Source organism: Geotrypetes seraphini, chromosome 12 (genome assembly GCF_902459505.1).
Source record: "Geotrypetes seraphini chromosome 12, aGeoSer1.1, whole genome shotgun sequence".
Classification (NCBI taxonomy): Eukaryota; Metazoa; Chordata; class Amphibia; order Gymnophiona; family Dermophiidae; genus Geotrypetes; species Geotrypetes seraphini.
This window is the reverse complement of record NC_047095.1, coordinates 63,248,687-63,260,736: the sequence shown is the minus strand read 5'-3', so window position 1 is coordinate 63,260,736 and position 12,050 is coordinate 63,248,687. Positions and strand designations below refer to the sequence as shown.

Genomic DNA, 12,050 nt, shown 5'->3' with positions numbered 1-12,050 from the left:
CGAAACCCGGCACGTGTCTGGATTTTGAAAAGCAGATCGCATCGGGAGGGGCATCCGCACATGCACGGATGCCCTCCCTCCCAATGAGTAGGTTGAGGGGGTGGGGCTAGAGGCGGGGCTAGGGCATGGCATGGGTATAATGGGGCAGGGGTGGGTAAAAATGGGTGAACTTGGGGGCGGGTCTATGGATCCGGATTTTACGCAAGGGTTAGGGTTAAAATCTGATAACCCTACAATATCTGGTCTTGTTATACAGAAAATTATTGCACACATACCTGTAATTGCCCAGGTAGACCCCATCTGGGTTAAGCATGGGTGCAATCTTGAAAATGATATTATCCCTCAGAACTTTAGCTACTGGATGCTGGCTCACAAGGAAATCAATTATACCTACGACAAACAGAAAAAAAAATACGGCAATGTAAGTGTTGGAATTTCGTTCACACTCTGCTTAATAACATCATCTTTGTCTAAGGTTTGGTCACACCTTACACTTTTAGGAATAAAGATTAACAAGTCAGTATTCAGCCAGGGCAGTCAGTTGCTTTGTTTTCGAATGCCTGCCCCTGCAGCTGAATTAAATCCAGATGCCGGCTTTGAATATCCAGATTCAACAGTAACCCCAGCAATATTGAGATCTGTATCTTGATAGCAGACTAGATAAAGTTAAGTCAACCTTTTCACTGTCCTAACTTTATGTGGATGGTGGATTTAAATATCACACTAACTGATAACGCTCAGCTGCCTACAATCTCCTTCTACAGATCAATCTGGCATAGGGTTTACATATGGCTCCCGATAAAGGATCGAGACATCCGGGAAGTAAGAAGGACAGATTTTATTTCCATTGAAAGCAACGGAAGTAAAACCCGGATGTCTCAATCCGTCCTCCTTTTTCTGGAGCCATATGGTAACCTTCGTTCTGGCAACTACCTAGATACTACAAAGTGGTTTGTAAGCTGTTAACAATACCACTACATTGAGAATAATCTAGACCACTGTGACCTTTGATATCTCTCTTCAAGTCAATTCCCAAGCCATGTGTAGGTTTGAAAATCTGCAGCTTTATTTGTCAAATAAACACTTTTGTAGCAGGTTTGCCTTCCCCCAATAACCGGCAGGACATTTGTTCACCAAGGCCTGTAAAAATAGGGCAAAGAACTTGTGGAGAGCTGATGTCCAAGTTGATGGCTTTATTAAAATAAATAAATCATCCCCATAAATACATCTAGGGCCGGGACCTCTAGAAACATTTGGACCCTACACGGTCCGTGTTTCGACACAATTGTCTTCTTCAGGGGTCTTTTTCACTTTTGAGCCTATGAGTTTGGAGCACAATTTTATGTCATTTTGAGCATGTCGGTTTTGCGTAGAGACCTTTTGTTTTAATCCAAAAGTCCATTAGGACCAATAGGGACCCCTGAAGAAGGCAATTGTGTCGAAACACGGACTGTGTAGGGTCCAAATGTTTCTAGAGGTTCCGGCCCTAGATGTATTTATGGGAATGATTTATTTGTTTTAATAAAGCCATCAACTTGGACATCAGATTTCCACTAGCTTTTTTTATGTGTGTGGATTTTTGTGGAGTGAATAGGGTCAATTTCTTTTGTTGTTTTTAAAAAGTGCATGGAACAGCCCCTGGGAGATGGGGCAACGCTACGATTCACTTTCATGCAATGAGGCCATGGGCATCTGAAACAATAGCCTCTCCAAAAAGTAATGAATGGACCAGAGTTACAAAGAAATGTTGAAACTCAGCTGTCTTCCCCAGGAACCAGCTTTAGGCCTAATACCAGAAATTGCAAAAGGCTGAGGGCATGCCCAGGGGAAACATTAAGATGTACGCAAGGCCTGAATACTGGGTCATTTGCTGAATTTTCAGAGTGATCCCGATAGCATTCACTGCTTCATGCTGATGTACCTAAAAACTGATGGACACCTTTATAGTACTGTATATGTATATATTTTTTTGCCTTACCTCTTCTATCCCTCATTAAATAGTCAGATTTAGAAAAAAGCTATTCTCCTCTTCTGTGTCTGTGGGAAAAGAGGTTACTGAATCGGGCCTCAAGTCATCTCAGGGCAATATTTCTCTCTATTATTTTGAAAATGAAGTCAACTTATAGGCACAACCTTGCAGAGTCAGCAGCACGATAATAGAATAAAGGTTCAGAAAAACATAACATTTAGGGGCTTTGAGCCTTTCATTAGAAAAACTCTCTTTCCTCCCCTAGGATTATTTTGCCGCAATTATGCTAAAAATACACTGTGTAATAGCCTAACTACTGCACACTAATTCAATTGCAGGTGACCTGTTGAATAATTAACGTGCAAGCGCACCGTCACGCCAAGATGCATTTCTTCAGGATTAGCATAGAAATACTGCAAGCACACTTGAAATAGAGAATTAACTCGCAGTTGAAACTGCTATACTGCTTCATCTAACCCACAAATTCACCAGTCTTTCCAGGAAGAAATATTTCTGTAGGTTACTCCTGAGTCTGCCCCTTTCACCTTCCTCTTACGCCCCCTCGGCCCAGGGCTTCTTTTCAGCTGAAACAGGTTCACCTCCTGTGCATTTGTGCCACAAAGTTATTTAAATGTCTCTATCAAAATGGCTGGGGTTAGGGGGCCCACGGCAGAAACTGGGGAAGGGACCCTAGTATGTGTCATGTTAAGATAAAAACTTGTATCGAAATAACTTGTATTGTAACTATGGCAACTGTATATTATGTATGTTAACCTGTAACCTGTTCTGATTCTTTGTGGAGAACCGACTAGAAGACGAAAAAGCTTGATGCAGACTTGGGGCCCTCTGTGGTATAAGGATAGGGTTACCAGACGTCTAGATTTTCGAGGACATGTCGGGGAGGGAGGGGGGTCCGGATGGCTTTTCAAAACCCGGCACTTTGGGTTTTGAAAAGCTTCCCCTTGAAATCACATCGGGAAGGGCGCAGATGCCATCTGGGGGCGTGGCCATGGGTGCGGAATTTCCATCGGAAAAATCCGGTAGCCCTATATAGAGGTCCAGGGCAATTACCCTGTTTGCCACCCCCTAACACCGGTTCTGTTATCAAATCTCCCCTCTCCCAGCTTTTTTCCAAAGTGTGCAAATTGAGATCATTAAGACCACTGGCTATTTTAAAAGTTGCCTTCTAGGCCGACTCCATCCTTTTTATATCTTATTTTAAACTAAACTTTAAGTTTATATACCGCATCTTCTCTATAAGAAAAGAGCTCAACACGGTTTACAGTAAAAAAAACAACACACACAACCCAAACATTAGGGATAGGGATAATATAGAAGGAAACGAAGATCAGAATTTTGAAAAAAGCCAAGTTTTCAGATGTTTACGGAATGATTGGAGAGAGCCCAGATCACGCAACTGGACAGGAAAATTATTCCAGAACTCAGTAATTTTTAAAAAGAAGAGGCTTCCCTAGTTTTCCGGTATGGATGATGCCTTTCAGCGTAAGAAAGGATAATGTAAGTTTTTGAGTGGGTCTGGGAGTCTCAGATCTTGTAATAATAACAACTAATAATTTTATTTTTGCACTAGTCTTTAAGCCCGTTACATTAACGGATGCTAGAGTAGATGTCTGTATGTATGGTGTGTTGTTTTTTTTTTTTATTTGTCTCTCTCCCTGGACGCTGTCTGTCTGTCATTCTTTGTGTCTGTGTCTCTCCCAGGTCCCCTGTCTGTGCGTCTTTCTTTCTGTCTGTCTCCCTGGCCCCCCCTGTTTGCCAAAGCAGCCCCCTTTCACCTCTCCTCCTGTTGTGCAATGCCTGCCTGCTTCGTGGCTCCCCTTCTGTTTCTCCCTCCCCCCGATTTCCCCCAGCACAACTCTCCCCCCAAAGCAGCCCCCTTTCCCCCTGTTGTGCAATGCCTGCCTGCTTTGTGGCCCCCCTTCTGTTCCTCCCTCCCCCCGATTGCTATCTGGCCCCAGCACACCCCTGCCCCCAAAGCAGCCCTCTTTCCTGCCTGCTCCATAGCCCTTCTTTTTCGCTTCCCCTCCTGTTCTTCCCCTCCCTCCATCCACCCATGGTTGCTTCCGCCGCTGCTGCTCCTGTTCAAAGCGGCCTGCTTAGGTTCATGAACGGCTGTAGTGAACCTCGCAGGCCGCTCTCCATATGGTAGCATGTTCCCTCTGACGCAATCGCGTCAGAAGGAACGTGCTCCATGTGGAGAGCGGCCTGCGAGGTTCGCTACAGCCGGCCACAAACCTCAGCAGGCCGCTTCAAACAGGAGCAGCAGCAGTTGATGCGGGAGGGGGGACTCGTGGACGTGTTCCCTACCGGACACTGCCGCCGCCAGTGCTGCTCCGCACCCCCTTCATCTTGCCCTCTGGTGCGCCAAGCCAGCGCATGAGCGTAAGCCGCTGGCCATCCGCCTCGGGGGGGGGGGAGGAAGAGAGAGAGCGGAGTGGCGGCGACGGCAAAGTTAGTGTAAGGGAGACGCTGCGTCTTTCAACAGGGAGCAGGACAGAGCGTAAGCCGCGCATGCGCACTTCTTATGTGTCACTACAGCTCACGGAAAACCGGAGCACACATAGGAAGTGTGCATGCGCGGCCTAGCGTTTTATTATATTAGATACCGCAAATACCACAAGAAGTTCAGAGTGGTTTTCAGAGGAAGAGACTGTACACAGACAGCGATGTCACAGAAAATAATTTCAAATTACATTGGTAGGTCGAAAGAGGTTAGATATATCCGGAAGAATATCAGGGATACAACAAGTATTTCAGAGGTACAAAATAGAAGAAGGAAGGAAGGAAAATAGAAGGAAGGAAAAATGCCATACAAGACCGTAAATGTAAAGCAAGCACACTTGAAATAGACTCTAGAAATAATTGGAAGACAGTGAAGTTTTAGCAAAAGCGGAGAAACATGATCAAATTTTCTTTTTGCAAAGTTCACCCTAGCCTCAGTATTCTGGATCAACGGAAGTCAGCAGCAAGTTCTGATGAGCAATAAACAATTAAAAATAACAGCATTCCTCGGTTTTAATCGTGCCTGGACGGCACCTTTTTCCACACTGCCATTCTCAGGCAATGCTAACGCACGGCCTCTAGTTTATTTTACTACCTTTTGAGAAAGAACAACTGCTCTGGGTTATATGTTCCCACAAAAAAATACGCTGTTTATATAGACAATCATGATACAATAGTAAACAGGCTTGTTTGTCTCATTTTGGGGCCCATTCTAAAAGTAGAGCCTAAATCGGCAAGGCGCCTAAAAAAGAAAATGGCGCCGACTGCCTGTCAATCACAGGTACCGTTTACAGAATCTCAGCCAGCGGTGCCAACTTTCCACCTCGGAGACACTTTACACCTACGCCGACGACATCCTCGTCCTTATTGAGACCGACTCTAACCTCACCAACCTCTCGGTTAACATCTCATCCTGTATAACAAGTCTACAATCCTGGGCCCTCACTGTTCAAATGAAACTAAATGAGGCCAAAACAAAACTACTTTGGCTCGGCCCGAAACTGGATCAGCTACCCTCCCACATCCCACTTTCCTCTGGCACCAATCTGCAGCTTGAGCACTCTAGCAAAGTTCTGGGAATCATCATTGACTCTACACTGTCCTTTAACGACCACATCAACTCCCTAGTAAAAAAATGCTTTTTCAATCTCCATATGCTAAGAAAAGTTAGATCCTGCTTCCACCAACAACATTTTGCCGTCCTTGTCCAATCCATCATTCTATCCCGACTCGATTACTGCAACTCCATCTTTCTAAGCCTAACAAAGAAACATCTTCTCAGACTTCAGCGGATTCAGAACACCGCAGCTAAATTAATCTTCGCAAAAGGCAAATTTGACCACGTCTCCCCGCTTCTGTCTAAGCTTCACTGGCTCCCAGTCTTCCTCAGGGTTCGCTACAAATGCGCTTGTCTTACCTTCAAATCTCTTCACGGCATCCTTCCTCCCCTCTTCCCACTATCTTGGCTCTCGAGCACTCACTCCACCAGATCCACTCAGAAATTCAAACTATCCTTCCCTTCTCTAATTGGCATCTCCCATACAGGAAAACATGGTACATCCCTCCTCTTCAGGATCACTGAGCTGTGGAACAGCTTTACGGCCCATCTTCGGAGTTCGACCTCCCTCCAACATTTCAGAAAACATCTGAAAACCTGGCTTTTCAACAAAATGTAACCACTCCCTCCCTCTCCATTATTCTATGTACCTCCTCCGTCCTTGTTCACCTTACCTCTCCCTCCTTCCATTGTAGTTCCTCCTCTTTATTTTTAATCCCTGTAAACCGTGTCGAGCTCCACTTCCGTGGAGATGACGCGGTATATAAACTTAAGGTTTAGTTTAGTTTAGTTTAGTTTAAAAACTTAGGCTCTCTTTTACAAAGGCACTCTAAGCGTTTTAGCGTGGATTTTGCGCATGCTGAATCAACGCGTGCGCTAATCGCGGGGACACAGTTCTACTAGGAGACTTCAACATGCCCGATGCAGATTGGAACACACTCTCTGCGACTACCTCTGGCAGCAGAAGAATATTAACCTCCATAAAGGCAGCACGACTCAAACAAATGGTACTGGAGCCCACTAGAAACCAGGCGATACTAGACCTGGTACTCACCAACGGAGACAGCGTCACAGAAGTATTGGTAGGAGATACGCTGGCCTCCAGCGACCATAACATGGTATGGCTTAACCTCAGATGGGGTTTCTCTAGATCAAATACAGTGACGAGAGTCCTCAACTTTAAAGGCACAGACTTCGAACACATGGGAGATTTTGTCCACCGGGAGCTGCAGAACCAAGCACAAACCGACAACGTGGAGAATATGTGGTCGACTCTGAAATCCACCCTGCATGAAGCAACAAATCGCTATGTAAAAACGGTCAGCAAAAGTCGGAGAAACAAGAGACCCCAGTGGTTCAGTACTGAAATTTCGGACCTTGTTAAGGAGAAGAAAAAAGCATTTATCACCTACAAACATTTAGGAAAGCAGGAGGCAAAAGAAGACTATCAGGACAGGTCTAAAGCTGTCAAGAAGGCAGTCAGAGAGGCCAAGCTCCGAATAGAGGAGAATCTAGCCGGAACATTAAGAAAGGGGATAAATCCTTCTTTAGGTATATTAGTGACAGGAAAAGAAACAAAGATGGGATAGAACGACTCAGGAAATCGGACGGGAATTATGCAGAATCGGATTCCACTAAGGCCGAGCTACTAAATGAATACTTCTGCTCGGTTTTCACCTGTGAGGCACCGGGATCCGGTCCACTTTTACAGACAAGGGAAAGCCAGAAAGACCCGTTTCAAGACTTCAAGTTTACGCCCAGTAGCGTCTACTGCGAACTTTCAAGACTCAAAGTGAACAAAGCCATGGGACCAGACAACCTACACCCCAGGGTGCTCAGAGAGTTGAGTGAAGTCCTGGCGGAACCATTGTCTGTGCTCTTCAATCTCTCCCTAAGCACGGGAAGAGTCCCCTTGGACTGGAAAACAGCTAACGTTATTCCACTCCACAAAAAGGGCTGCAGGACAGAGACGGCAAATTACAGACCGGTAAGTCTCACATCCATAGTATGCAAGCTCATGGAAACACTGATCAAACAGAAACTTGATACAATACTGGATGAAGAAAATCTACGTGATCCCCATCAACATGGATTTACCAAGGGCAGGTCCTGCCAATCAAATCTGATTAGCTTCTTCGACTGGGTAACAAGACAACTGGATGCCGGGGAGTCCCTGGACGTAGTGTATTTGGACTTCAGCAAAGCTTTTGATAGCGTCCCACACCGCAGGTTATTGAACAAGTTGAAATCGCTGGGATTAGGGGAAACACTAGCTGCATGGGTTAAAGATTGGCTGAGCGGTAGAATTCAGAGGGTGATGGTAAATGGTACCCCATCCAAAACATCAGATGTGACCAGTGGAGTGCCACAGGGCTCGGTCTTAGGTCCAATCCTATTCAACATATTCATAAGTGATATGACCCAAGGGCTCAGAGGAAAAATATCATTGTTTGCCGATGACGCCAAACTGTGCAACATAGTAGGTAAAAGCACTATGCCTGACAGTATGACGCAGGACCTACTACTATTAGAACAATGGTCATCGACTTGGCAGCTCAACTTCAATGCTAAAAAATGCAAAGTGATGCACCTGGGTAAAAGAAATCTGTGCAGGACTTACACGTTAAATGGTGAGACCTTAGTTAGGACCACGGAAGAACGGGATTTAGGAGTAATCATTAGTGATGACATGAAAACCGCCAATCAAGTGGAAAAGGCTTCCTCCAAGGCAAGGCAAATGATGGGTTGTATCCATAGAGGTTTTATCAGCAGGATGCCAGAGGTCATAATGCCACTGTACAGGTCCATGGTGAGACCTCATTTGGAATATTGTGTTCAATTCTGGAGACCACATTACCAGAAAGATGTGCTGAGAGTTGAGTCAGTTCAGCGGATGGCCACCAGGATGGTCTTGGGGCTCAAGGATCTTCCGTATGAAGTAAGGCTGAATAAATTGCAGCTGTACTCACTTGAGGAACGAAGAGAGAGAGGAGACATGATTGAGACATTTAAATATATCACGGGTCGTATCGAGGTGGAAGAGGATATTTTTCGTCTTATGGGACCTTCGTCCATCAGAGGGCATCCGCTGAAAATCAGGGGAGGGAAATTTCATGGGGACTCCAGAAAGTATTTCTTCACTGAGAGGGTGGTCGATCATTGGAATGAACTCCCACGGCAGGTGATTGAGGCCAACAGCGTGGCAGATTTCAAAAATAAATGGGATATTCATGTGGGATCTCTAATGAGGTAAGGGCAGGAGGTTGGTGAGCAAACTCATGGGGGAAGGGTCACTGGAGTGGGCAGACTTGATGGGCTTTGGCCCTTTTCTGCCGTCATTTTTCTATGTTTCTATGTTTCTATGTTAGTGCATGTTTAACGTGCAATATTTAGCATGCGCTAAAAAGCATAGCACACCTTTGTAAAAGAGGGAGTTAGGCGCCTGAAATGTAGACCAGGGTTTTAAAGGCCTACGTTTCAGGTGCCTAAGTTTTTAGAAAATTGCGCTTAGCAGCGCCTAAGTCATTCTGCGCCCATTAGAAACACCCACTTAGGCTCTAGGTGCCGCTAAGCATCATGAGACAGGTGCCTGTCTTTTACAGAATCGGACAGGTGCTTATGGTCCAATTAAATTTTTTTTTAGTAATTAGTGAGCCTTTTAAGTGGATTTTTGCCAATGAAGTTAGGCACCCTTTAGAGCAGGGGTGTCAAAGTCCTTCCTCGAGGGCCGCAATCCAGTCGGGTTTTCAGGATTTCCCCAATGAATATGCATGAGATCTATTAGCATACAATGAAAGCGGTGCATGCAAATGGATCTCATGCATATTCATTGGGGAAATCCTGAAAACCCGACTGGATTGCGGCCCTCGAGGAGGGACTTTGACACCCTTGCTTTAGAGAATCTGGCCCTTTGTCTATTTCCTAGATTCTATAATGGGCATCCAAATTTGGGCACAATCCTGAGGAGCATGCACAATTAAATTGGGGAACAAGCCAATTAACAGTGATAATTGGGCATTGACAATTATTGATGATAATTGACATCAGTTTGGACTTGTGTGCACATCTTCTATGCACGGTTACAAATCATCCAAAATTTCGCATAAAAATCATCACCAAGTCCAGGAAGTTTGATCATGGTGCTCCCCTTCTAAAGCATGCTCATTGGCTACCAATAAACCACAGAATTACATTTAAAATATGTTTATTAACTTATAAAGTATTAATCTGTAAATTTCCCCTATTCCTAGAGAGAATGCTCATTCCTTAAACTCCATCAAGAACATTATGATCTGATGACAAATACCTGGCCATCCCATCTTTAAGATGTATTAATACCCGGAGAGATACTATTTTTTCTGTTGTAGCCCCACAAACGTGGAATTCACTGCCAAAACAACTGAGAACATAAGAACATAAGAATTGCCACTGCTGGGTCAGATCGGTGGTCCATCGTGCCCAGCAGTCCGCTCATGCGGCGGCCCCCAGTGCTCTAAATGAGTCCAGCCTCACCTGCGTACATTCCAGTTTAGCAGGAACTTGTCCAACTTTGTCTTGAGTCCCTGGGGGGTGTTTTCCCCTATTACAGCTTCCGGAAGAGCGTTCCAGTTTTCTACCACTCTCTGGGTGAAGAAGAACTTCCTTACGTTTGTACAGAATCTATCCTCTTTCAACTTAAGAGAGTGCCCTCTCGTTCTCTCTACCTTGGAGAGGGTGAACAACCTGTCTCTATCTGCTAAGTCTATTCCCTTCATTATTTTGAATGTTTCGATCATGTCCCCTCTCAGTCTCCTCTTTTTAAGGGAGAAGAGGCCCAGTTTCTCCAATCTCACTGTACGGCAACTCCTCCAGCCCCTTAACCATTTTAGTCGCTCTTCTCTGGACCCTTTCAAGTAGTACCGTGTCCTTCTTCAAGTACGGCGACCAGTGCTGGACGCAGTATTCCAGGTGAGGGCGTACCATGGCTCGGTACAAAGGCATGATAACCTTCTCCGATCTGTTCATGATCCCCTTCTTAATTATTCCTAGCATTAGATAAATTCAAAGGTTTACTAAAAAGCTTTCTGTAGAAAGACGCTTTCGACAGTTAAGACTTCCAAAAGGCTTTGATTATTCTCTTTCTCCCTGTCCTTATGTTTTCTCCTTTAATTGTTTTCTTTTGTATTACAAATTGTAGTTCTCCCAGCCTTCCTTTTGTAGCTAATAAGCCATGTTTGTCCATGTCTACGTTCTTAATTGTTTTGACTTGTCTTCCTCACATTTTATTGTACATCGCTTTGCATTTTTTGAAATTGCAATTTTATCAAAATATTTATTAAACTTGAAACACTGCATGCCCAAATCCCATACCCCTAGATTCTATAACTGCCATCCAAATTTGTTCATGTTTATTACAAATCTTTATATACCGCTCAGTTTGCCAAATAGGATCTAGGTGGTTAACAATATAATCCAATCAAAGTAATGAAAAGAACTCCATTTAAAAATCGGAAAGGCAAAGCAAAAAAAATAAACTAAGGTAAATATCACACATCTATCACACAAAATATTGATTATATTCTTCAACAAAAATAAAGATAAATAAAAATAAAATAAAACTGGACGTAGATCCCAGATCAGTGCCCAAAATAATTGGTTAATAGGCCCCAATCATTTAATTATTGTAGCTAATAAGCACTTAATAAGCACGGATTATGATCTGGGCACCAATGTCGCTATCCTCTAATCTGTTACAATGGGTGCCTAACCCCCTCTTTTACTGAAAGGTCACTTAGAGACTTGAAGAAAGCACAGATGTTTATTCAGCATATTCGGACCTCTGAGCCCCAAGCTGGCTTCAGAAGTCCCGAAACCCGGAAGTTACAGGAATATTTATACATTTTTCTGACTATACAACTGAATTCTAGAAAAATCTTTTCACGTGTAACTTTTCTTAACAATCATTGGTCCTAAGCTCACACTAGCAGGTCACTAGCAGGTCACTTATCTAAGCCCTGCAGTCTTTCTGTTACATGTCGTTTATGCTGAAATAGCCATAAGAAGCTAGAATGCCCAAGCTAACACACCCAGTGCAGGCAGGCTCGAACAGGAGATAAGTTAGGTCTGCAGCTAAACATAATTCAGCATTTTATTAAAGAGAAAATTTAGTTCAACACTTAGGAAAACCAGTCCCAGACTCCTTCATTACTAAGGTGCGCTAAATGATTAGCGTGCACTAATTGATTTAGCGCACGTTAATCTATGGACGCGTTAGCGTTTAGTGCACGCTAATTCGATTAGCCCGCGCTTTTCGGTTAGTGCACCTTAGTAAAAGAGGGCCTAAATTTGATCCTGTGCAACTCAAAATGGGGCAATGCCATGGGAGGGGCAGTGATCCATGCCCAGTTTGAAAGTCAGGATGTACGCCAATTTTCAGCTGGCATAAATCCTATCACTCACCGTTGGGTGCCAAATTTGGCCCTTAATGCTATTCTATAAAGAGAGCTCATCCCAAAGCCCCTT

The 12,050-nt window shown here is 44.2% G+C and overlaps 1 protein-coding gene across 1 annotated transcript in view; it reads right to left on the bottom strand.

Moving 5' to 3' along the window:
• The window catches only part of LOC117346120 (cytosolic carboxypeptidase 6-like), a 654,038-nt gene that overhangs the window by 476,644 nt on the left and 165,344 nt on the right, over positions 1–12,050 (bottom strand). The window contains exon 3 of the mRNA XM_033915525.1: positions 276–390. Within this exon, the coding sequence (XP_033771416.1) occupies positions 276–313 (38 nt within the window). The 5' untranslated portion in view covers positions 314–390. The remainder of the gene's footprint in view (positions 1–275; positions 391–12,050) is intronic.